The following is a 26194-nucleotide window of genomic DNA, read 5'->3' as shown; positions in this document are numbered from 1 at the left end:
ACAATTAATTGAACCCTTCCTGGATGTGAGGTAACTATTTTTGACATTTAACTTTTATTGTTTAAATGAGATTTTATTCAGCTAAGTGCAGACCTGATTTCTAAAAGCCAAGAATTGTAAATTGTTGTGATATTTAGTAATACCGTTTATTATTACGATACTTTACATCGTTCAAGACTTTACTAAGAAGAAAATTGTTGTTGTATTTAAAATTTTAAATTTATTTTTATTCTTCACCGAAGGCATTTCCTGCTCATTTTTTATTCATGTGTTTGTGAATAATTTTATTATTTTAATAATTACAATAAGTTGTAAACGATATCTTTAGAGAAAAGTGTTATACCTTTCTCGTTATAATGCAATTACTTTATCCAGTTAGGGAAAGTTTTCAATTTTTCTTACTTTCATTAACTCTTCCCATGATTGGATCACAAGGATTTTTCATACAGTATATTCAATACTTTCATCAGTCATACATGTATTTTTAAAAATTTTAATTACAAAACATCTTGAATCATAAATTTTGTTTACCGGCCACCACATGTTAAAATTTCTTATATTTTCAAGCGTGTCAAACCTAATTGGCCAAAACACCTTTTCACACATTAACTATAATATCAAATTGAAATATTTATGTTAATGTTTTTTGTATTGCCGTGAATTCTCCTTGAATTCGATAATAACTAACACATTTTCAAAGGACAGTTAAGTTTGTGTTTCCTGAAAAAATACGCAAAGTGAATGCCTCATTTATTTTTATTATAATGGCATTACCATTACCAAAACCTAACAATATTTAGCAATAATCAAAATTTACCTAAGCATCAGTCTGAGTAAGCACTAAATTGGAAAAAAACATAAATTTCCTCTTCTCTTGCATCAGGTTTCGATTACAAAATATTGCAGGTTGCACAAAGTGTTGTATTTGTTTATTTTTTAGTTTCACTAGTTTTATTATGCACAATAGATCATAAATTTGCACTAAAAGGTTTCCTTGTTATTATTGGTGACCGGTGACTATTTTGTAAATGCAGGAACAGGTTTTATTATTCATTCTTTATATTCCCGAGGCGAGTTTTCCTCAGGAAGAATCGACTATTGTTGACTTTATGACAAAGATTATGATACGTTTCATATCCAGTAACACGTAATTTATGACCAGTTACCGCAACAAATCAAATATTGGAAAATAATCATAGTTATCTACGTAACAAATTCAAAGTCTTATTTTTAAATCGCATTGTTAACTACAACAAAACAAGTTTTCCTGCATTTTTAGTAAGCAATAAATAAGTAAAATATTAATTAACTTTCGAGCAGTCAATCATCACGTCTGATATTATTATTGTTATCCGAATGCAGTCAGTCTGTGAAAACTTTCATAAGCAATTTTAGAGATTACATCTCATCTCTGGGTAATAAAACTTATTTGATAGGTCAGTGTCTATATTTTCATGTTGAGCCGCACCTAGGAAGGGGAGAGTTTGTCAACAATAGGACAATTTGACAGTAACAATTTCCGGTCCCGTTTAAAAATCTATAGAGAGAAAAATGCCTACACATAATTTTCCTTCATTTTACGAGTTGGAAACGTATTAAGTAAAAACCGGAAACGACAGTTTAAAATTCGAAACACTTTGTTATTAAAATATGGTCTGCATACAGTTTTGTTTACACTTGTTACTTTCCAAGAAGGTAAAGTAAAAGTTGCAATATTTGACGGATAGTTTCGTCCCGGGTCAATTAATATGCGAGACAAATTGTTTGGGATTACTGAATATTCACGCGGAGTTCCAACGATTTTTAACACGGGAGATATTTTTGTTACTAACGATTTCACAATTTATAAAAATATAATGAAAACATTAAATTTATTTATTTTTTAAAAATATATATGGAAGGAGGTATGAAGGAAAGGCTCTGAAGCTAAACAAACTCTCAATTAAAAATTTCCTACACAGTAAAATGGATAACATGTTCTGAAATTTGGACAAACTTTCTACACTTGTACTTACCTACTGTATCTAAATAGGCCAATTACAATAGATTAGACAAATATTTACACACTCGTGTTGAATGAAAAAAATCCTCAATAATAATAATACTTCTTTTATAACTTTTTGATTTAGTTATTTAAATTTGTAGGTTCTCAAACGCCAAAAATAAATTAATTTAAAATAAAAGAATTAAAAATGATATAAAAAACTTAATGCCCAGAAATCAACAAAATTAATAAAAGAAACAAAATGTCGTAAAGTTGAATTTATTTTTTAACACTTACAAACAAGTTTAAAAAGTTTAACCTCTGAATACATTATTTCTTAACACTAATTTTGAAATTTCACTCAGACGAGAATGAGTGAATATTGAAGTAATTTTTTAAAGTAAGTTTTTTGATTTTTTTTAAGTAATCTTTTTCTGCATTTGACATTTAGTGTTACTGATGATTTTGTATATGTTTTTTTTTTATAATTATTAGGTAAACATACAAAAATTTTGTCAATAAAAGCTATAAATAACATTAAACAGAGTTACAATTTAGGGTACAACATCCCTAATAGCCTGCCGAAAAAAAACGTGGAAAATTATTTTTTAAACAGAAATAAAGTCAAAGTGCAAAATTTAAATCCCATAATTTCGAAATTTTCAGAGATAGAATTTTTTTAACATTTTTTCTATGTTCCTGGTATCTTACCTTACATGGCATTTTTCTCTGGGGCGCGAGTTCTAAAACTGCCCTGTATATTAAAAATTTTCCATTAACATGAATGCATTTTTATTTTATAATGTGTAACAAATTTGTGAAATTATTAATAAACTTTTATTTTAAGACCTAGTTTATTTTCCCAAGTTGTAAATTCGTAAATTGTTCCTTCTAGTTTCTGATTTTTTTTTTCCGGGGAAATTAGAATTTGTATTTCAAATCTCTATTCATTGTGCGATTATTAAATCAAGTTAGATCATAAATCTTAACCGAATAATTCTGTGAACCTTATAATAATCCAACAATATAAACGAAAGTTGTAGAACGTCAGTGATATTCATGCATTGCTCAGTTATGTTAATTAACTTATCTTCCTTCCAGCATTTTGTAACAAAAAGCCACCTAACAACATCCACCGCAATGCAATTTATCATGCCAGTCATCAACGACTCGAAACACTTTGTGTTAAAATCTTGTGGAAAACAGCATTAAATTATTCCCTTCTTTACGAAACAACAATCACGTGCTTTAAATTCACGCAAGAAGAGTGATGCAAAGTCTTTCCTCACCTCTACGCATCCTTACGTATAATTAATTGTAGCTAAAGTATTGTCCGGATAATTTATCTCAAACATTGTAAATTGGGCAATACAGGAAAAATAGTTTTTGGGAGAAAACTTTGCACATTTCGTAAAAGTTCTCACCATTTTAATTACTTTCTTCAATTTAAATGGGGAGCTGTCAGAAGCGCCATTATGATTACAATGATTTTTTTTCTGATATGTGGTAGAGAATTACATAATGGAAATTATGGAGTAATTTAGAAAAGGTCATTGTTCCCCCCATTGCTAGAAATTACACGTTTACTTGCAGTTCCGTGTTGGAGTGTTCTTATTTTTCTTCTCTCAACTGAATAAATATTGAAATCATACGTTTGCCCACATACAAATACCGTAATTACTACTCTTAATAAAATAATTGATTTAATTCGACTGTGATTAGCACTTGCAGCTTCTTATGTCACAACAAGAAAACCAAAATTTTATTATCTCTAATTATTTACTTTTCTTTTTTTAATTTCAGTAATAATGTCTCTATGAGAGTCGCTTCTTATGCGATGATACAAATAGAAAGTTACGTAGTATGTGTCCAGCAATTTATTATTAACAATTACATCATTACGCCTAAATGATGCATTAATTAGTTTATGCAATCACTGATAAAAAATTATTGGGTCATTGAATCGCGAAGCTACTGGTATTTAATATTTTATGGAACATTCAAATTGTAAAATTTTAACAATAATAACGATTTTAATTTATTGCACTTTTAATCGATGTCAGATGTAACAATCATTAATTTGTTTAAAGCTATTTTCGTGACTTCATCAAGTACATTATCTAACTGATTTGAATAAATGACCATGTAAACGATGCAAAAATGTTTGTCCTTTCTACTCGAAATGGCGTAAAGTAACACAGTATGAAAGATAGTGTTCACGTAATTGATAAATTTCATGCTTTTATTCCTGTTATTACACTGATGAGAGGTTGGAGCAAGTGAAGCGTTTCAGGATGTCTTCTTGAAGCATGCAAGATCAAGAAAAATTATGTCACAAATGATTGATTACTATCATAAAGAGAATGGAAATTTTGAAATGGATAAAGTTAAAAACTTTACCTTTTCTGTGGTTATAAAATAAATATGATAAAATTGAAAAAAACTGTTATTAAGTAATCGAATCGATTTTTGGTATTTAAAAAACAAAAACCCATTTATAAATCATGACGCACTCATAAATCTATCAATAGTTCATTCAATAGTTGATGCTGAAGAACTAAAAGTAATTGTGAATATAATAAACGTTTCATTAGTAAATGTCGATAAAAAATTGAGCATAAAAAAATAATGGGGAGTCGAAATAAGCACACTTTTTTTCTTTAAACAATTTTTTGGTTTTATTTTTGTTTATAGTAGATCTACTAATAAATAATTTAATGAAAATGCTAATATTTTGTGTTTCTGCATTTTTATTTAGACTGATTAAAATTCTTGTGTAAAATTAACAAAACAATTACCATCATTTTTCATTAGATCATAAGTCCTATTAACAGTGTCAATTACCATAAATTATGTTTGTATTTAAACAAAGCAGTAATAAAAAATATCTAATAACCGGACACGTCTATTTAATTGATTACATTTACATTATTTTTCACTGTTCGAAGAAACAGGATAGTTTTACAAACCGTAACCGTAAATTTGAGACGATAAAGTGCCTTATAAATTGATCTGCTCTTCTTTGTAACCTTGATCTACTGATCGTTAAAAAATCGGAGCAATAACTTTCAGTTCTTAAAAGGAAGATTCACTTGTTTTGCCCTTCACTTGAATACTTAGAACTGTTTTTACGTTAGTCATTATTTAAAATAATCAAAGACGATATATATGCTTGAATGGCTTGAATATTCAATTAGTTTATAAATAAAAAATTATTGCTCTATAAAATTTTAAATGCAACATTGATGCTAGACAAGATCGAAGAAAAATGTAAGAACGATTTGACCTGAAAAAATACCACAAAAGATTGTTACACCTTTCTAATTCAAAGTATGATTATATTGATGAAACATAAGAGGATTAACTAAAAGATAACACACATAATAGAAAAAATACATTTGGTTGCGGTTATTATTTCAATAATAATTCTATTAGAGAAATAGAAAGTGCGAGAAAAATGTTACCTTTTGTTTGGAATTAGATAATGTTAGCTGATGGAAGCCCCACTTACTTGCTAAATTATTAAAAATGCTAGGAATAAAAACAAACACAAATATTTGCATTCAATTGAGAAAATAAAAGAATAACTAGACTTTTGCATGTGTGTTTGGGACACCTTTTCTTTCCTAAATACTTTTTTGGTCACTAATTAAGAACACGAGAGCATCTGTAGAGCGATAAACAGCATTTTCTCATTTAAACAAATTCCTCATAAACACTTTAAGAAGGTGTATAATTACATACAGGAGTAAAAAACAACACATCTTCATTTACTGGAAAGTGGTACATAAAATGACATTATTTTTTGCTCTAATTAGCACTTTTCAATGGAAAAATAACCACTTTCAAAATAGTGAACAATAAAAAAAACTTTTGCAGATACGCTGCAACTAACAATACACTAGCGTATTGTTAGTTGTAAAAATAGCACAACCAATGAAAAAGTGAGGTTACGATTCAATCACTCTAACCTAACAAATACGAATTTTGTTTTTTGCATTTCTTCTTCATTTCTAATGATAAAATGGTGTTTTATTTTGAAAGCAGCGTAGTTTCACCTCCAGCCCTACTATTTATGGGACTTGACAAATATGAAAGTGAGAATTTCATCAAAAATTTTGTTGTATTTCATTGTGAATTTGCAGATGAAGACTTGATAAAATGGGGTTGGCCTGAAGACGTGTGGTTCCATGTTGATAAAGTGTCTTCAGCACACGTTTACCTAAGACTACGACCTGTAAATCACGTCTTATCTCTCTTAAAAGTGGATAAATAATTGCATTTTAGGGTCAGACAATTGATGATATTCCCTCTTCAGTTTTGGAAGACGCTGCTCAACTAGTAAAAGCCAACAGTATAATGGGAAACAAAATGAACGATATTGAAGTTGTTTACACCATGTGGAATAACTTGAAAAAGACGCCTGCCATGGAAGTGGGTCAAGTTGGTTTCCATAAAGAAAAGGAAGTGAGAAAAATTAAAGTAGCAAAAAGAGTCAATGAAATTGTCAACAGACTGAATAAAACGAAAAGAGAGGAACACCCAGGTACTGGTTTAATTTTCACCGATGTTTTAATTTCTTGGTAGATTTTAGAGCTGAAAGAGAAAAGAGAGACAGACTAGAAAGGGAGGACAAAAAGAAGGTATTAAGGGAGCAGAAAGAAAGAGAAAAAGAGGACGAAAAACGGAAAAAGGAAGAGGCAGAATTAAAAAGCTACAATTCTTTGATGAGTACTGAAAATATGTCCAAGTATGATGATGGGAACGATTCTGACGACTTTATGTAAACTGGTAACACTCCATGTAAATAAGATATTTCCCGTTCTTTTTTTCTATTTATTGTATAAAATAAAAAAATAATACTTATAAAGTTAGGCTTATATTGACAGCACTTAAAGAGTCTCTAACCCAAGTAGGGTACTCCTTATTTGGATACAAATCCAACATGAATTTGCGCACAAATTCTGGAAATTTATCCTTTTTGATACTCTCCCTTATATCTTTCATTAAAGTCATTTGAAAGACTAGATTATGTTCGGTGATTAAATGGCAAGCTGATGGGTGCACAGTCACAATACCATTCAGATAAGCTCTGGTGTAATTTTTGCATGTATTACAGGGACAGTTTTCGTCTATAGGTTTGAAGTCTTTTTTGAATTTTTCCTTCTTTAAATTGAGCTGTCCTGTTCTTGTTAACGCACACCCAAATCTCTAAAATTTGGAGATAAGACAAGAAATTAATTAATTTGGATAATTTACCGCTGTTCTTGTTGGAAAAACACAGTCAAACATGTCGCAACCTAAAGCACAACAAATGACTAAATCCTCGGCAAATCCGACACCCATCAAGTAACGGGGTTTGTCTTTTGGTAAAATATTGGTACATAAGTGGACCATCTTCCAAAAATCGTCTTTACTTTCCCCTCCACTGTAATTAGATTTGGTGACTTGATAAAATGTACTGTTGATAAATACCTCAGACCACCAATCGCATATCCATTGACGTTTCTTTTGATGTGATCTTTGGCACTTATCTCCCGTAAATCCTCATAGAGGGTTCCTTGAACTATTGGAAAAATGCTTTGACTGTCTGGTTTTTTATGAGCTTGCAAACACCTATCAAGCCATCTTGTCGTTCTACAAATCATATAATTAGTATCATGAAACCTCAAACTTTAAAAAACCTGTGCACAGATTCCTCAATTCTCTTCTTATCAGGATTTGTAGTCCTGACGACATCGTCGAGTTGCATTACGATATCTGCACCAATTGCATTTTGAATCTCAATGGAATGTTCCGGTGTTAACATGACTTCAGCTTTTTGGTCATTCAGAGACTGAAAACGTACACCCTCCTCTGTGATTTCAGCTAATTTTAATAATGAGACCATCTGGAAGCCCCCAGAATCCGTCAAAAGACAATTATTCCAGTTCATAAACTTGTGCAAGCCTCCGGCTTTTTCCAGAATTTCGACACCCTAGAATACGGCTAGTTTAACCTTAGGAAAAATTATATTTTTCATAAATGTCATACAGGTTTTGTTCCTAAATGATAAGTATTGGCAAGCATGATTTGGAGACCAAGCTCTTCGAGCTGTTCCGGTAACATTCCTTTCAAAGTTCCCTACGGAATAATTACTATTTTGTATTTGCAATTACTCATAATTCTACCTGAGTCCCAACAGGCATGAAAACCGGCATGTCGACAGGACCATGAGGTAATACCATACGGCTTACGCGAGCTTTTGAAGTGTGGCATTCGGCAATGATTGTGAAAATTAGTGGACTTTTTGTTGTCATAATGATGTAAATATTATTTTCAATAGATAAACATGTAAGGGAACTGAGAAATTTTTGAGGTTAAAATTACATAACCTCCAATTATCTAGTATCAAGGTGACAGTGAATCTTGGTCCCAAAAGTCCGGATTGCAGAAATGCGCAACTACCGAATTTATGGAAATTCAAAGAAAAATCAGTGTTAAATTAAATTATTACGAGTTATTACCCACACAATGCATTTATAACGATATGGCTTTTATTTTAAAATTCAATGTTAAGTTTTAAATCCCGTTTCAAATGCATCCAAATCCAAATTTGCATTTTTTGGGAACAAAATAACAAATAGTTCATAATAAATAGCTACTCCTTGTATAAAAATAGAATTTAAAGTCAAGGAAATTCATTTTTTGCAACAACAAAAGAAAGAAAAGTGATTTTTTTTATTTTGCGTCTGAAAAAAAGCTTATTTCGATACCAAAACCGATGCTTTAATGAGCCATTCCAACAACAATTTGGGTGTTAAAATAGACTAGTACAATTTATTTTCTAGAGGTTGGTAATGGTGATTTTCATCCGCGTTTTGAGCGATTTCTCTTTTTTTAGGTGATGTGCGTGAAATAATTTGCAGTATTCATGGTTAATTCAACAAAATTTTGAAAAACACTTAAGACTTGACACTGCGAAAATTGAACTTTCAAACTTTGTAACATGTATTAACAACCACAACCTTATTGGAGCAAAAGTTCCTAAATTTTGAAAAAATGACTTTTATGTGAAAAAAAGTACGTAAAACGCGCAAAACAAAAAAATAGCATAAAAAACTTGTTTCATAAGTCATTTGTGGGAACTCGTTCTTTCTAAAACTCGCACTTCGCTGCTCGTTTCATAAACCTGAATTCGTTCCACACAACTTTTTATATAAAAAAATTGCTTTTCCAAATTAGGAAACGTCTATATACATTTTATTATTTAAGATAAAATTAAGATAAATAATTCATAAACAATGTTACAGGTAAAAAAATTCTTATTTAAGTTGAAACACTAAAATACAGGTAAAAAAATAATTAATTCTACCAGAGCAGAATGTGATTTAATTTTTGAAGATAAATACATTTACATGAAATAATTAAATATTATTTTTAGCTCTAAGAAAAACATCATAAATGGCCAATTACCGTCATACGGGAAGCCTATCTGGTAATTGCATTGTCGTAAATAAACTACGCAATAAAAAACATTGAAGTCGCTTCTCTCTTGCACCGTTTGATGCAACGATTCATGGTCACATTTCATTTTTACACAATATGCATTAAAAGTTTTTTCATTAAACAGAAAACAGTTTCAAAAAAATTTAAGGATTTTTAAAAGGATTTTGTGAAAGAATATAAAGAAAAGAATATTCTTGTAAAAGAATTTCTACTTTTTATTATGAGTTTTGTTACTGCACTTAAAGCGCATGTTATGCAATGCACATTGTAAATAATAATATAGCAACATATCGTCACCACTTCCGCCTTGATGTAAAAAAAACGAATTTGTTTTGTGTTTTTTTTTTTTTTGTTATCAAAGATGTAGAAACTTGTAAAGATATTATTAGGAATTTCGATGTCAAGCACTTTATTGTTGTATACCACTCTAAGTATAATAATTTTGGGTGGGAATAATAATATTTTTTTGAATTAATTTCATAAAATACAATTCCAAACATATTTTTTTGTTATGGTGCAAAATAAAATTCTCATTTCTTTGTGTTTCAAATTCCCGAAAATATTTTTTTTAGGGAAAGAAATTTTATTTTATTTCTAATGATTATTTTTTTGTGTATGCATCATGGATTGAGGAATTGTGTTTTTTTGTTCCCATAAATTCAAGGACGTTGAGTATGTCCTTGACCAAGAAACCCAACGAACAAATCGAGTGAAATGCAAGTTGCCGAAAATAAAACACACCTAAATCATGTTTCATTATCAATTTATCAGTCCCATCCAAGTATATTTTATCATTGACCTTCAATGTATACATTTCAATGTGACTTTCCACGATAGAGGGGCACCAGTATGATTATTATGATTCGACTAGATTCAATAATTAACCAAAGTTAAAGCGGTTTTTAGCTTATAACCGCAGTTTCTATCAGTTTACGTGCACACATTCGTAAGTGCACTTCACGCAGTCAGTTAGTGTTTTTCTACTGAGGAGCAGCGTAAAAAACTTGCGATGGCACAAGGGTATGGTTTTTAGTAATTAGTAATTTTTTGAAAAATCAAAATTTTTTTAAACGATTTTTGGATAATTTGCGGTACGACACTCTCATTGGTCCAACTTTTTTTGCTGCATCATGATTGGTGGAGGGAAAGGGGAGCTTTGATTATGGTGTGATCTCACCATGAATTTCAAAAAAAGACAATTAAAATTACTGTAAATCAAATATAACCTACAATTTTGTCTTTTATTATAAAAAATTTATGAGGTGAAGTAAAAGTGGGGCACTTGCCCCGAAGGTCAGGTTCACCTTTTCTCAATCACTTCACTGACAATGAAAAACTCCCAATTTCAGCAAAGGGGACATCGGTTTGATCGGCTTGGCCGTCATGGGGCAAAACCTCATCCTCAACATGGCTGATCACGGCTTCACTGTCGTCGCCTTCAACCGTTCGGTGGAAAAAGTCCACGCTTTCCTGGCCAACGAAGCCAAGGGCAAAAGCATCATCGGTGCTGAGTCCATCCCTGACTTGGTCTCCAAACTAAAAACCCCACGACGAGTCATGATGCTTGTTAAAGCCGGCGACGCCGTCGACAGCTTCATCGACCAGCTGGTGCCCCACCTCCAAAAGGGTGACATCATCATCGACGGCGGCAACTCCGAATACCAGGACTCTGAGCGCCGCTGCAAGGATTTGCGCGCCAAGGGGATCAGATTCGTGGGGGCCGGCGTCTCGGGGGGCGAGGACGGCGCCCGCTACGGACCGAGTCTCATGCCGGGGGGCAACAAGGAGGCCTGGCCGTACATCAAGGATATTTTCCAGGGTGTCGCGGCGAAGACCGACGGGCAGCCGTGTTGCGATTGGGTTGGGAATGATGGGGCTGGGCATTTCGTTAAGATGGTGCACAATGGGATCGAGTATGGGGACATGCAGCTGATCGGGGAGGTGTACCACATGATGCAAGCCATTGGGATTGACCAGGGGAAGATGGCGAAGACGTTTGCCGAGTGGAACAAGGGCGAATTGGACAGTTTTCTGATCGATATCACCAAGGATATCATGGGTTTTAAGGATAAGGATGGTTAGTCATGGGCGAAACTTTTTGCAACGGTTTTGATCGAAATGATAATTTATTGGTTTTGTGGGCGTTGCGAATGTTTGGCAACCATTTTCCAAGTCTCATTATAAAAATTATGATTAAAAAATTCTTTTAAAAGTGAAGTAGATTCGCTTGCGTATGCAACCAACAATATCGCAGTTCGGCTGTCCCAAGATAAAACACAGTTCTGCTTTTTAATTAATGTTACTGGACCCAAAAATGACTTATTTAAACATCATTTAATATTGTTTTTTAAAGGCAATTTAAGACGTGGGTGTAAAAGTCTTTAAAACATAATGAAAAATTTATAGTCTCAGACACTGTATTTTTCATTAGTTTAATTTTTTACAAATATTACTCTAAAATTAAAATAAAGTAAATACAATTTCAAGCAGTTTTGAGTACAAAAGCAATTAAATAATAATAGTAGATAAAGGGTGTCCTAAGGGGAGGTGTAATTTTAATTAAAAAAAAAACTCGTTTTTTTATTAAAGATTATATTTTTATTTCAAAATAAAGTACGAACATGGAATTCAATATCTGTCAAATATTCGCCTCTGTTTCTTTAACAGGAAAGCATTCTTTAACAGAAATTTTGGACATTTTCACATAAAGAACAAAAATCATTTTGGGAAGATGTCGGCTTCACCGCCCTTCCCGTTTTACTTTAGCAATTAATTAGGAATTACGAGTTAAATCTATTCCTTGTTTCAAATAATTTTGTGATAATTTTTTAATGTGATTTATACTGATGGTGGCAGTTAACTGCCGAAACATGTTCCTACGATGGTAAATTATATTTTTTTTACAATTTGGAAAGCAAGTTTCTTACCTTCAACTCTTTCAAATCTAAAAGAAAACGACCATTCTGAACAGAGATGTGGCAGATATAAACTAACTAAATGTTCGATTAAGAGTTCTTGTTTAATTGTTATGTAAAACATAAAAAATTCTCGTTTTAATTTTAAATTTTTTGGAGTTCAGCCCTGCTTAGTTATTTTAAAGAATAAATTGCATTTAAAAAAAAAAACCGCATAACTCAAAAACAAAACAAAATTTCGTTCTCAAAATACGATCACATTTTTTTATATTACTTTAATTTATATTAATCACTATTTTCTGGAGACAAATGATTTTCAAAAAACGCTTGGTTCCATATTTTATATTCACCCTGTATAGTTTTTCAAAATTATTTGAATAATTTTTACTTAAAAAATGGAGTACAATCGACCGTTTCTGAGGTATTTGTAGATACTTTCTGTGGTTTACATTGGCAAAAGGACTTTTGCGCTGTAGTTACTATTTTTGATAAAACAATTTTGTTTATTAATTTTAAACAAATAATTACTAATTAATGTAAGGATGAAAAATGTTGGTTACCTATTGCGTTTTTGCTTGGGACACCCGAATTGAAACCATAGAATCAAAATCTTATTATTAACAATTAAAAAAAAAATCTCAGTAAAAGATCATTGAATTACGTTAATTATTTAAAATTCCTCATTTTCAGGCAAATATCTGCTCCCAAAAATCCGGGACACGGCCGGCCAAAAAGGCACCGGCAAATGGACGGCCATCGCGGCGCTAAACTACGGCATGCCTGTGACCCTAATCGGCGAAGCAGTTTTCAGCCGGTGCTTATCAGCCCTGAAAAACGAGAGAATCACAGCCAGCAAAGTCCTCCCAGGCCCTACCGCCAAATTCACCGGAAACGTCGACCAATTCCTGGAGGAACTGCGCCAGGTGCCTATCAAATCTAATTAGCTGAATTTAATTTCCTTTTTCAGGCGTTGTACGCGAGCAAAATTGTGTCCTACGCCCAAGGTTTCATGTTATTGCGTGAAGCTGCAGGAGTCCACAATTGGGATCTCGACTACGGTTCGATTGCCCTCATGTGGCGAGGGGGCTGCATCATCAGATCGGTGTTCTTGGGACAGATCAAACTCGCATTTGATAAAGATCCGAGTTTGCGGTCGTTGCTTTTAGCTCCTTTCTTCCTAAATGCGATTACAAGGTCGCAAAATGCTTGGAGGAATGTTGTCTCAACGGCAATTAAATTAGGTACATTTTGTGCTGTTTTGGGGTAAAATTTTACAAAAACGGTTTCAGGAGTGCCAACCCCGGCACTTAGTACGGCCTTGGCGTTCTATGATGGTTATCGTTCTGAACGTCTGCCTGCAAATTTGTTACAAGCCCAACGGGATTATTTCGGGGCTCACACTTATGAATTATTAGGTCAAGAGGGTAAATTTGTGCACACCAACTGGACAGGTCATGGTGGGAATGTCTCATCATCATCTTACAATGCTTAAATTTTTTGTAAATTATTTACCACTATTGTCCCAGTGTTTTTAAGGTTGTTTGTAAATGAGCTATTTTAATACAGTATTGTTGTAAAAGTGATGGTTTATTATTAATTATTATCCATTTATATAAAAGTATAACATTGTTAAAAATATATAACAACTAAGTAAAGAAGCCCACACAAAAAATAAACCCTCAACAATAAAACTGAGTTTACCGTTTCAACAATATTTTTGTACTAGATTAATAAGTAATAAAATAAAATAGTTCCAATTTATTGAAAAACATTATTTACCATAACCCTAGTTGATGCTCAATTACCACATTATTACGCTACGATTTTTCTGATCATGTAATTCAAGATACCTCCGTGTCTATAGAACAATAAATCAACTTCAGTGTCGAATCGCAAAACAACATTGAATGTTTTGCCCGTATCTGTTGAAATTTTGATGTTTTGCCCCGGTTTTAAATCGGCTGGAAGTTCAATATTGTAAACTTCTTTTCCTGTCAAGCCGAGAGTTTCAGCCGTCTCGTTGGGCAAGAATTGGAAAGGAATAATTCCCATGCCTACCAAATTTGAGCGATGAATACGTTCGAATGATTCAGCAATTACAGCACGAACTCCCTGGAAAACAAAAAAAAAACCTAGAATTTTCTTTGAGGACTTAAAAATTGCAAACAATCACGTAACAATTTTTTTTTTCGAATGGAAATTACGCCAATTATTTTAAACAAGTTGCAACGTCATTCTGTTTGATATATTCAAAATAAAAATTCTGTATTAGAAGTAATATCTTTGCGAAGAAACCTATATTAACTTTTTATTTTATGTACTGCTTCGATAATTTAATTTAGTTGCTTTTTCATAAATGACATTGGAAACTTTACAAATCTGAATTCAAGTAAAACTGATGTCTGTAAAATTTTCACTATTCACAATTTTGAGGTAAATTATGATTTTACCATCTAGACTTCAAAATAAAAATAACGTCAGCATGAATCAAAATTGCAAAAAACCTTCATAAAATTTTGTTACATTTAGTACAAAATATTTTGCTTCAAATAATAATAAATAAAATTATAAACATCGAAAACGATTCGGTACAATTTTAGTTTTGCATTTTGTTTAAATTTAAACATGTCACTCAAAACAATACAAACAAACAAATTCAAGAATCTTTCAGTGAGAAAAAAATGCTATAATCCTAGCATATCAGATTTTGGCTTTTGTTTTATATTTATATTGATATAATTTATAGTTATTTATGTATCAAGGGAATAAACATATTATTTAAATCTCGAGAATGGAGGTATTCTACTGTCCAAGGTGACCAAATGCAGCCGAGGTCACAGAAAACTTTTCTCCCAACTTGATATATTTTATTCTTTCCCTGTTGGAAAGAAAATCATGAAAGTTTATTTTACAAAATCACGGTTATTTACACGATAATTTCTAAAACTTTGTTACAGAAAAAGTTGGATTAATATGTACCGTGTGGCACAAGTTATCAACTATCATTTATAAATATTTTTTTCTCCGAACATTGTTTTTAAATGTTACAATAAAATTAAACATAAATTATTGGCGCAACGGCATTAAAAAATATTCACTTTGTAGATAAAAACAATAAAGATTAAATATTTTTTTAGTGGAAATTACACCGATTATTATTTTAGAAAATCTGAAAATCATTCGTTTGATATTTGATAAAAGAAAATTGTAAATATTAATATTTCTGCAAACTAACTTAACTTTTTATTTGAGAAAATAAATAAAAGTAATTCTTATTTACATTTTTTTTGTACTGTTTCGATAATTACATTTTTTTGCTTTCAATAAACGGCTAACACTGGACTCATCACCAATCAATTTCTTAAAAAAAAAATTAGTTCAATTAAAATTGACGCCTGAAAAGCTTATATTGTCCACAATTACCAGACAAATTATTATTTTACAACTAGCCAAACATCATTAAAATAACGACACCTGAAGATTTCAAGAAAATCATTTCTCCGAAAATCATAAAACCCACATTAAGCCACAAGTTATTTGTGACCTTTTAGGTAAAATTGCTTGTTTTCACCAACATACCAATAAGTAGGGCCCCTTGGCGGCCCAATCCCTGCTGGACCCCGACCCATAATCCTTTCCAGCTAATATAATCAGGGGTGTCTTGGCCGCCTTGTACCTCTCGGCACAATCAAAAACATCCATCTGCAAAACAACTTAAAATCTCATCACCTCAAACTACAAATTTACCTCTTCATTTGTGGGCAAATACACGGTTTTCGGTCCTGCATTACTCATAAACTTGTTAACGAGTCGGATATTGGCGAAAGTGCCTCTTGCCATGATGGCATCATTGCCTCTTCGTGACCCATAGGAATTAAATTCGCGCGGTGTTAAGCCATTTTGGGCCAAATATCGTGCAGCTGGACTGTTTCGTCCAATGGAACCGGCGGGACTTATGTGGTCGGTGGTGACCGAATCGCCCAAATAGAGCAAGACTCGGGCCCCCGAAATGGGTTGCATTGGGGGCAATTGCTTGGACATTCCGTCGAAAAACGGCGGTTTTTTAATGTAAGTGGAGCTGTCGGACCAGGGGTATAAAATCCCAGAAGGGGCATTTAATGATTGCCAACTTGACGAGCCCAACTGAATACGCGAATAGACTTGTTGGAACATCGCAGGGATGACATATTGCTGTTCCACTGCATGAATTTCCTTCCTTGTCGGCCAAATTTCACGCAAAAATACCGGTGAACCGTCCGCACGTTTCCCCAAGGGTTCTTTTTCAAAATCTATATCAACAGTGCCGGCAATCGCATAGGCTATGACTAGTAAAGGACTCGCTAAATAATTCGCTCGCGTGTTTGGGTGAATCCGACCTTCGAAGTTTCTATTCCCGGAAAGAACGCCACAACAAACCAAGTCGTTTTGCTCGATTGCATTGACAATGTTTTCGTCGATACCGCCACTGTTGCCAATACATGTCATACATCCATAGCCCACGATGTCGAACCCGAGTTGGGTTAAAGCATCGATGACTTTGGATTCTTGAAGGTAGTAAGTGACGACGCCGGAGCCGGGAGAAAGACTCGTTTTGATGTAAGGAGCGACGGTGAGGCCTGCCGCCACCGCGTTTTTGGCCAAAAGACCAGCCCCCAGCATCACACTGGGATTGCTTGTGTTTGTGCACGAGGTTATTGCTGCGATTATCACACTGCCGTGGCGAAGCGTGTATTGCGATCCATTGAACATGAATTTGGTTTCGGTGTTGAGTTTGGTTTCCGGGATGCCAAAGCCTTTGAAACCGATCTGAAAAAAAATTAAAATATTTTCATCAAAATATTTAGTTACATTAGAAAGTCATTATCTCTGACGTTGGGACTTGACGAGGTTTTAATTATCTCTGTCAATTTTGAAAATGTGAAAGTTTATTGGTTCCATATTTTCAAGTCCAAGACGATTATGCTAAATATCTGATAATTTTATGGTGTCTGTTTTTCATAACATTCAAAAAACTCAATTTGGAACAGAACATGTTTTAGAAAAATTCATATTATGCAATTAAAAAGTAAAAAAGAAACTTTTCTTGTGGTTGATTCTAATAAAATTTCTATACATTTTTTAGGCGTTCAAAACGGAAAAATAGATAAAAAAAATCCCATCACGTACTAACTAGTTTTTCGAGTTGAGATAAATAAGAAGAAAACCAAGCACAAAAGAATAAGTTTGAAAAGTCAGAAAAAAATAAGCACCCCCAAGCATTCTTTTAGCTTATAACAAAAATAAAAACAGATTTTCGAAAAAAAAGCACAAACAATGAGTGATTATAATTTAATTACATATTTTCCATTATTTACTTGGCGAAAAATTTTGTTTTTTGAAATCAGTGCCCAAAAATACATAGGAGTCAGTGAGAAACCTTAAAAAAACATTCTGAAATTTAAAATTCCAGGCCTGTGTAATCACAATCAGTATTATTAATAAAAAAGTTTAATAGTAAAAAAGTATCAAATCAACTACAAATTTATTGCCAATTCATTTGAATGGTAAAACTAAATTTGCAGTTTGATTAAGGATAAAACAAGATTGTTTATAACTGAATTTTGTATTTACGTTTTATTGAAAGTAAAAGAATTAAATAAGTAAATGAAAACCTATTCTACCTCAACAATAATGAAAAATCCAACCCTAATTTTCAACCAAATATGCTTTAAAAATATTTATAAAATTTGATAAAAAAAGGATATTTTAACTAATGATTATGAAAACTTTAATAGAAAGTTTGAAAATGAAATTACGAAAAATCTTTCAATGCTTGTTAAGAAAAACTATACTTTTATTCTAATAACAAGACAAATATATTTCCGTAATTATAAAACATTTCAAATAACTCAATATTTGTATACTGAAAATATCTTGTATTTTGCTTTGTCAGAATTATTTATTAATTTTTTCCTTTTTGTAACCTAAAGAACATTTTTTTTACATTTCATTCAACATATTATAAAAACTAAAGAAACTAAAATTATTTCTCAAACCACAAAAATTCATTTATAATTCTTATTAGCATTTCTGATTTTTAAAGATGTTGTTAATAACCGAGTTTTTGAAAGCCAGTTCAAAACTAAATCACAACTATTTTTCTTTAATACTCGTATTTAGTTATTTACCGCTTGTACAATAAAGTAGACTATTAATTTTGCAGCATTTTGATAATAAAACGGTTTTATCAGGATTTAAAATAATTTCTAATGCCATTCTGGTAAGGTCAATACAAGTTTTATCCTGTTTTGGTTCTATAGAGAAATCTCAAAATTAGCAACACAGTGAGACGCCTCTTCAGGATTAGAGATTATTCAAAACAGTCATTTAGTTATTATTTTCCCAGAAAGAGAAATTAATTATATTTATGGCTCCGGTTGTCTCTCAGAAACATACAAAAAAAAATTAATTTATTTATTTTGAAAGTCTTGTTATCGTTTAAAAATTGTGTTTAACTCAACAAGAAGACGACTGATAAATAATTACAATTTTGTATTAATAAGTCAGATTTTGATTGTACTTTGAAGATATCTGGCTTTATCAGTTAAATAGTAAATATTTATTTCGGTAGAAATAGTAATTCCAAATATCGACATTATCAACAAGTACCAACAATCTTCAACGGTCCCATTAAAAATATCAAATGATTCAGTAAGACAAAAGTACCACGAAATACATTACTAAAAAGTCGTGGTGCATAAAACACCTTTACACTTTTAATTTTGTGCAAAATACGTACGAGAAAAACCTTTGGTTGCTTTGACCAAACATTAAAATTTTGATAATGACCACGATAACAGCAGTAGTGGGAGGAATGGCCCTTGAAACTATATAAACATACGAAAGTAAATTAACACAAGAAAGTGGTTAGTGCACCCGTACAAATACGTCTACTTTATATTTCTTTGGTGATCTAACTTATGATTAACTTTATAAGTCATAAAGCTAGATTCACCAAAGAAATATGTGGTTGGCAACGCAACATTCTGAAGACTTCATTTCATATAATGCATTTAAGGAACTACAGGTGTGATGTGTGATTTAATTAAACGTATCACAGCCGTAGTTGCCTTACTGTATTTGTGAAACTCCACCAAAATTTAACTTCGAAGAAGAAACAATTTTTGGCTACTCTGTTAGATGAACTCGACTCGGCTGATGATTCAAAAAACATCACTGGGTTTAGTTTGTCCAATGGTTTTAGCTAAAAGTCGGCGCTGAAAAAGTGCAACAACAATGTTGAGTGAATAAATTACGTTATAATTAGTTATAAATTATGTAGATATAAAGGTTTATAATAAACACTTTTTTTAAATATCTTGTAACAATTATTCTCTCTCAGTCTCTCCCAACATAAATAAATAACTACATATTAATAAATTGATAATTCAAACTGTTACTATTCAGAGAATTTCGATTAATTACAGGAAAAAGTTGATAAGATTAATAAAAATAATTTCATGCTGTAGCCACAAACAGAAAATCGTGCTCATAATTAGGACTTTATAATACGCTACATTTTTAATAATGTTGCCCTTTTTTTCTTTTTGCTTTATTTCACAGAAAACAAAAATCCAATAATACACAAAATTTGCCAACCTCGAGCACTCAAACCAAATACAAGAGAAAAACCCTATAATCCCGTTATTCAATGTCAAAAATTGGCTTCTATTTCATATTTTTATTAACTATATCCAATGTAAAGTCAGAAAACAGAAGCACCTCCAAGTATTTTTTCAGCTTATACCAAAAATAAAAACAGATTTTGAAAAAAAAACACGAATACTGACTATGATTTAATTACATAGATTTACCATATTTTCCATTATTTACTTTAATTTTTCTTAGCGAAAAATTGTTACGTAACAAAGAAAAATCGTCGTTTTTTGATTAGTACCCAAAAATTCGTAAATAATAAGACATTACGAAATTTAAAATTCCAGACCTGTGTAATCACAATCAGTACATTAATTTATTATCGCGATTTAATTCAATGTAAAATTAATAATAAAAGAAGTTTAACAGTAAAAAAAACTATCAAATCAACTACAAATCAACAAAATAAAATAAAAAATAGAATCCCGTTATTTAATGTCAACAATTGGTTTCTATTTCATATTTTTATTAACTATACTTATAATTATTTAAAAAAGTACAAAAACGTAGAAAGATAATTTATAAAATCTACCTTGCAATTTCAAACAATTAATACGATTGTGCAATGACACAATGTTTTTGAAGCCAGTACAGAGAACACCATTTGAAAAAATAACAAGTTTTTAATTTAATGTTATTAAACTATTAAAATTAAATCAATATCAATCGTTATTGCTTTTAAGAACAAAACAAGATTAAAAGGTGTATAGACGAAAAGAAATTGCCATTTGTTAACAAGGTTCAATGTTGAGAAACGAAAATTTTTAACATTTTTCTTTAAAGTCTAATTGAAAAAAATCAGTTAAACTCTTCTGTTTCATACGAATTTGATGATAGATAACAACAAAATATTTTTTTAAATCTAATTTAGAATTATACTACGTATTTTTCCAAGTATATTCAATTATCCACTACAATTAAACAAAATCAAAGGCTAGGAAAACTTTCTAAAAAAGAATTAGAAGTCAATAAATTTTACTTCTAAGAAACAGAAACACTTTTATTAACAGTTATCCAAAAATTTTCCCCATAAAGGTGTAAAAAGTTTTTTTGTTTTAATAATTACCGTGGTACTTGACCGAAAAAAACATTAAATTTGCTATTAAAATATATCAAAATTATTTCCGTTTAATATATCAAAAAATATTCTAACCACAAAGAGAAAGTGACGTTCCAAAAGGCACTTCCCCACTCACCCCATAGAAATGGAGGGTGGGGATCTACCCTTCCTCTCATATAAAAATTACTTCAACCCGTAATTTTTCTTCAGTATCATCCATGATTTGAAAAAGTAAAGTGAACTCAGTGCTTAAAGGTAGGATCAATTTAAATTTATTTTCGCAATTGTAGTTTTATTTTTCCAATGTTACGACGGCTTTACGTGATAATTGAATCATAAAGCTGTCAGTAACGTGGACAAATATCACTAAAAAACTTCAAAAAAAGTCCGGTATTACTTTCGGATAAACCATACTCAGTTGATGTATTATAAAAATATCACTGGGTAGAGTTTGTCCAATAGTTTTATCACCAATCACAATTTCGCCACACCAGGAACAATTTTCCACATCACATCTCGACCAACTCGATCCAGTTAATATTAATTAGATATCACTGGGTTGAGTTTGTCTCGATGTTTTGTGCCCCATCATCAAAAGATCAAAAAAGTTGAACATTCGGTGATTTTATTACGGTGGTTGCGATTTTTTACAATCACCGGGTAGAAATCATCTCATGTTTACCAACATTTAACAGACAAAAAACAGCATCATTTATTACTCATTTCAAAACTCAACGACGCATGCGTAGCGGTTTCCAATCTACCAAAATAAAATATAATACTATACCTTATTGCTTAAACACAATCTGAAATCATTTTTCATATCCGAAACAGAAACTCTGTCATTGGGTCGTTTCGGTCCACTAACAGATGAGACAACAGTGGACAAATCCAGACTGACACTCTGGGTGAAAATCGGCTCTTCCATTTCATTCGCATAATTTCTTAATTGTTTAGTAGCTTTCAAATACGCTTCAATCAATTTAATTTGTTCATCGGGACGACCTAAATATCAATAAAATCAAAATTTATTACTACTTTAATTAGAATCATTACTAGTTTGTCTCAAGTACGCCAGAGAATGCTCATCAACAGGGAAAAATCCAACAGTTGCCCCATATTCAGGACACATATTTGCGATTGTGGCACGATCTGCGATCGACAATGCTGCCACACCAGGCCCGTAAAACTCGACGAACTTTCCAACAACTCCCAATTGTCTCAAATTCTAAAAATGTTCATTGGCCAAAATATAAACAAACATTGGCAATCTTTACTTTCGTTATCGTAAGAACTAAATCAGTTGAGGTCACATATTGTCCTAAAGTACCGTGTAATCTGTAACCGACGACTTGTGGTAGTAACATGCTGATGGATTGACCTAACATAACAGCTTCTGCTTCAATACCACCAACGCCCCATCCAAGGACACCCAATCCGTTAATCATAGTTGTGTGTGAGTCAGTTCCCACCTAAAATAATTTATTTACTTGAAATAACATTTTTATTTATAAACACAAATAAAACTAAGTAGGAACTGCTGTTAATGTAGTAAAAGCAAAAGCAATAACTTTAATTGGACAAGAAAATGCATACCACTGTGTCTGGGTACAAAATAGGCCTGTCTTTGCCGGTAAAAACAACCCGTGCCAAATACTCCAAGTTCACTTGATGCACAATTCCGCTCCCTGGAGGTACAATCAACATGTTATTGAACGCTTTAGTCCCCCACTGAAATCAGTTTTAAAATTACGCCTCACATTTAAAAAAAACATACTTTCAAAAATGTGAATCTTTCCTGGTTTCTCTCAAATTCCAAATCTTCATTCTTCTTTAACGCGTTTGGTCTGTAAGCCAAATTTTTATAAATTTGTGATAAAATATGATAAACTCACGATCTAGCAAAATCAACCTGGACAGAGTGATCAATGACAAGGTCTGCGGGACAACTTGGATTAATTTTTTCCGGATTTCCGCCTAAATCTTTCACTGCATCCCTCATTGCGGCAAAGTCGACAACTGCAGGAACCCCCGTAAAATCCTACCGTAAAATTGATTAACAAATTAATTAATTGTGAGAAATTGTACCTGCAAAATGACCCTTGCAGGTTTGAATGGTATTTCAATTCCGCCCTCCACTGACTGGTTTTGTTTCCAATTTAAGATACTTTGAACATCTTTTTCTTTAACTTGGAAATTGTCACAGTTTCGGACTGCAGACTCCAATAGAACTCTAATAGAATATGGCAACCGGTCTAAAATATTTTCACTGTAAATATTTTCATTGTAAAATCATGAAAGCTTACCATATTGAGCCCCCAATGCCGATAAATCGTAATACTTGTACTCCTTTGACCCTACTGTTAAAATTTTCAAATATTTGTCAAAGGGGTTGGCTGAAACAGTTATAGGTTAGGAGAGTACTGACTTTTTACAAGTATAAATATCCAAATTCGCGCTTAATTTCGGATAATTATGATTTCTTTAAGCCCAGGTGGATAATTACAGTAATTTACAACAATTATTTTAATAATTACTTACCAGCCATGACTTACAACTTGCTCGTCACGTAGCAGTTGCCAGAATAACAAAAATGTTTGTCAATCGAAAACCAGTACTAAAACCACAAAAATACACTTATTTTTTTAACAAATAAATATCTGATATACTTTATCAGTACTTTCAGAGGTCAATTCAAAACTCAACAGACTAAAATTGCTTTAGAAGTGTACAGGTTATGTTTTAGAGACTTTTGCGCAGTTCCAGCGCTCTACATTTTTTTGCAACAATGATTTTTAATTTTTGCGATGTTAGAAAAGTGTAAAACAACTCAAGGAGGGGCACAGTTCAATTATCGTCCGACTTAAGCCGCAAATACTATCGGCAGATAATATTCTAATTTTGTGATGTGATAAGCCTTTATTTATGTACCAATCAAAAACATTTTTTTATTCTCATTTAAATATAAAACAATTCAAGGTTAGTAACTTAGTACTCAAGACAACAAACAATTTCTCTAATTAATAAAAAGCTTCACACTGAACTTTAAATTCGTGGTTTCTTTGTTCCAAAAAATTGATATTTTTATTGAGATGTATTAGATACTGTTCCTTCTCAAAAATATCTGCTTTCATTTTAAGCGTGTCATAATTATTCACATAAAACTCGAATGGTTTTTTTGAATATTCAACAAGTGTAAGTTTTTCAAAGTCTTCTTGTCGTTGTTTAATTTCATCGTGTTTCAGTTTTTGATCTGTAATTTCGTGCTCCAGAATTTCGATTTTTTTAACACAATCGGTTTTATTCTCTAATATGACTGACTCCTCCTGAAAAATAAATGCAGCTACTGTAATCTTAATTTAAAACTTACAAATTCGCTGCCCAAATTTTGAAACTTTGTCAAGTAATTATTGACCAAATTCACAAACTCGTCCCTAAAAAAATAACAAAAATTGAAAAATTATAAATGGAGTGAAGAAACTTACGAATCCTTTGCCATGTCTTCATACACGACCAATATTTCGTTGTGGATAGAGTTAACTGTACAGTTTGGAACTACTTGTAATTGGTCAATTGAATTTTTTATATTGAGTTTTTCAGTAAAATTTGCATGAATTGTTTGATGCTCGTCGGCAGTTTTTAAAAACTCTGCTTTTGCTTCTTTAAAAATTTTCAAAGTTTCTTCGTACGTTTTTTGATCTTCCAGTCGTTGTTTGCACGACTGTTCCAGAGCAATATCCTAGAATGGGTGAAATAGAAAAAAAAGTCTTTATTATTGTCGGAACAAACAAAGCTAAATTTTATACACCAAGCTAATACATTTATAAGGATGTTTACATTTGTTGTTGACCAGTTCGATGACATGAAGCAATTGTGGTCATTTTGATTACATTATTCATCCCATATGTTAATAAAATAGGGTAAACTTGGGTGATTTTGAGTAATTTATTAACAAGAGAGTGCAATTTTATTATTATTAAAATATTTGTTTACCTGGATTGAATAACTCTTGAGAACAGTCTCGTAATCGAATTCGCTTAATTCTAACATTTTTGGAATTGTTACTTGTCACTTTTAATGTTAAAATAATTTTTAGCGTAATTGCTGTGACATTTAAAATTTCAAACTTGTCATAAAGTCGTAGGAGACTAGATAAAAAATGATTAAAAAAACACAGGTTTGCCAACAATGATAAAAATGTTTTTACATTTACAGTATCCTGTAAATAATTTAATACAAAAATACAACGAAAAGCAGAAAATATTTATTACTTGAAAGCAATAACTGATTTTGAAAATCTAATAAATTTAAGCTTTTAAATTTGTATCAAAGCTGCAGTACGTATGTTTTCGTTTCAAAAATTTAAAAAGCGACTAATAATTTATTTTACGCCTAGGTATGAAATAAAAAAAAACTGAGTAAAGCATAATATTTTTTCTAAACTGTATGTATAGGTGTCCTCGAGGGAGCAGTTGTCATCGCAAATGATTTTTTTTGTTAACAAGGTAACTCCTTGATTGGTATTTGGCAAAATCAGATACTTTTGCATACTAGTGCTTAATAAAAGTGTCACTTTTTACGTTATTGTGATTTAGTGCTTAGAACTTAGAACCGTACGTCACTTTTAGAATAATCTTGTTTGAAATACATTACAAAATCGATGTTTTACGTGTACACTATATCGAATGTATTTGATTTGAGCGAAGTTTATCAACAAATATTTTTATTTAAACAGATATTTATTGGTTTTAATACTTACCTATATACACTTTATAAATAAAAGTACTTCGCTTCGGATAAACACGTATTTTAGTAAGTTTTAAATTTATAAATGCCATAATTAAAAAATGTTTTCTGTTTCCCCTAACTTTTCAATAAATAAACAATTATACAATGTGTCTCCGGATAGGTAAAACAAATTCTTGTAAAAGATGAAAAATTTTTGATATTAGTTTTCGTTTTTTTGGGGTTTAGCCCTGCTTGTTACAGAGGCTGATTTTTAACATAATTTTAATCTTATAACAAGCAAGGCTAAACACCCCAAAAAATAAA

The 26194-nt window shown here is 31.6% G+C and overlaps 5 protein-coding genes across 8 annotated transcripts; 2 read left to right on the top strand and 3 right to left on the bottom strand.

Moving 5' to 3' along the window:
* The first annotated feature begins 5936 nt into the window (after window positions 1-5936).
* On the top strand, window positions 5937-6854 carry LOC123012826 (coiled-coil domain-containing protein 25). The gene is made up of 4 exons (XM_044410987.1): window positions 5937-6081; window positions 6130-6221; window positions 6272-6530; window positions 6572-6854. The coding sequence occupies exons 1-4, from the start codon at window positions 6009-6011 to the stop codon at window positions 6769-6771; spliced, it is 624 nt and encodes a 207-aa protein (XP_044266922.1). The 5' UTR covers window positions 5937-6008; the 3' UTR covers window positions 6772-6854.
* Window positions 6807-8390, bottom strand: LOC123012824 (queuine tRNA-ribosyltransferase catalytic subunit). Its single transcript, XM_044410983.1, has 6 exons — window positions 8155-8390; window positions 8018-8107; window positions 7669-7961; window positions 7460-7621; window positions 7244-7412; window positions 6807-7195 (listed from the first exon to the last, which is right to left on the bottom strand). Exons 1-6 carry the CDS (start codon window positions 8281-8283, stop codon window positions 6848-6850), a joined length of 1191 nt encoding a protein of 396 aa, XP_044266918.1. The 5' UTR covers window positions 8284-8390; the 3' UTR covers window positions 6807-6847.
* A 1907-nt stretch (window positions 8391-10297) lies between these two features.
* LOC123012822 (6-phosphogluconate dehydrogenase, decarboxylating) lies at window positions 10298-13970 on the top strand. Of its 2 annotated transcripts, none has more exons than XM_044410981.1 (5): window positions 10298-10492; window positions 10822-11549; window positions 13078-13310; window positions 13355-13628; window positions 13677-13970. In XM_044410981.1, the coding sequence occupies exons 1-5, from the start codon at window positions 10482-10484 to the stop codon at window positions 13877-13879; spliced, it is 1449 nt and encodes a 482-aa protein (XP_044266916.1). In that variant the 5' UTR covers window positions 10298-10481; the 3' UTR covers window positions 13880-13970. The 2 variants fall into 2 exon arrangements, with proteins under 2 accessions (XP_044266916.1, XP_044266917.1); XM_044410982.1 differs by lacking the exon at window positions 10298-10492 and adding an exon at window positions 10634-10765.
* On the bottom strand, window positions 13956-23923 carry LOC123012821 (cytoplasmic aconitate hydratase-like). Of its 2 annotated transcripts, none has more exons than XM_044410979.1 (13): window positions 23812-23923; window positions 23684-23759; window positions 23449-23538; window positions 23231-23397; window positions 23038-23183; window positions 22920-22989; window positions 22739-22873; window positions 22420-22614; window positions 22199-22370; window positions 21930-22147; window positions 16135-17193; window positions 15967-16089; window positions 13956-14499 (listed from the first exon to the last, which is right to left on the bottom strand). In XM_044410979.1, exons 2-13 carry the CDS (start codon window positions 23688-23690, stop codon window positions 14200-14202), a joined length of 2682 nt encoding a protein of 893 aa, XP_044266914.1. In that variant the 5' UTR covers window positions 23691-23759; window positions 23812-23923; the 3' UTR covers window positions 13956-14199. The 2 variants fall into 2 exon arrangements, with proteins under 2 accessions (XP_044266914.1, XP_044266915.1); XM_044410980.1 differs by having other exon boundaries at window positions 23823-23873.
* A 104-nt stretch (window positions 23924-24027) lies between these two features.
* LOC123012825 lies at window positions 24028-25277 on the bottom strand. Of its 2 annotated transcripts, none has more exons than XM_044410984.1 (4): window positions 25136-25277; window positions 24628-24881; window positions 24513-24576; window positions 24028-24468 (listed from the first exon to the last, which is right to left on the bottom strand). In XM_044410984.1, exons 1-4 carry the CDS (start codon window positions 25190-25192, stop codon window positions 24163-24165), a joined length of 681 nt encoding a protein of 226 aa, XP_044266919.1. In that variant the 5' UTR covers window positions 25193-25277; the 3' UTR covers window positions 24028-24162. The 2 variants fall into 2 exon arrangements, with proteins under 2 accessions (XP_044266919.1, XP_044266921.1); XM_044410986.1 differs by lacking the exon at window positions 25136-25277 and adding an exon at window positions 24980-25023.
* Between the last annotated feature and the right edge of the window lie 917 nt (window positions 25278-26194).

The sequence above is a fragment of the Tribolium madens genome, unplaced genomic scaffold (genome assembly GCF_015345945.1).
Source record: "Tribolium madens isolate multiple individuals breed KSU strain unplaced genomic scaffold, Tmad_KSU_1.1 Scaffold_96;HRSCAF=242;Tcas5.2_LG5, whole genome shotgun sequence".
In the NCBI taxonomy this organism is placed as follows: Eukaryota; Metazoa; Arthropoda; class Insecta; order Coleoptera; family Tenebrionidae; genus Tribolium; species Tribolium madens.
Note: the sequence above shows the minus strand (reverse complement) of the source record. Positions and strands in the feature narration are given on the sequence as shown.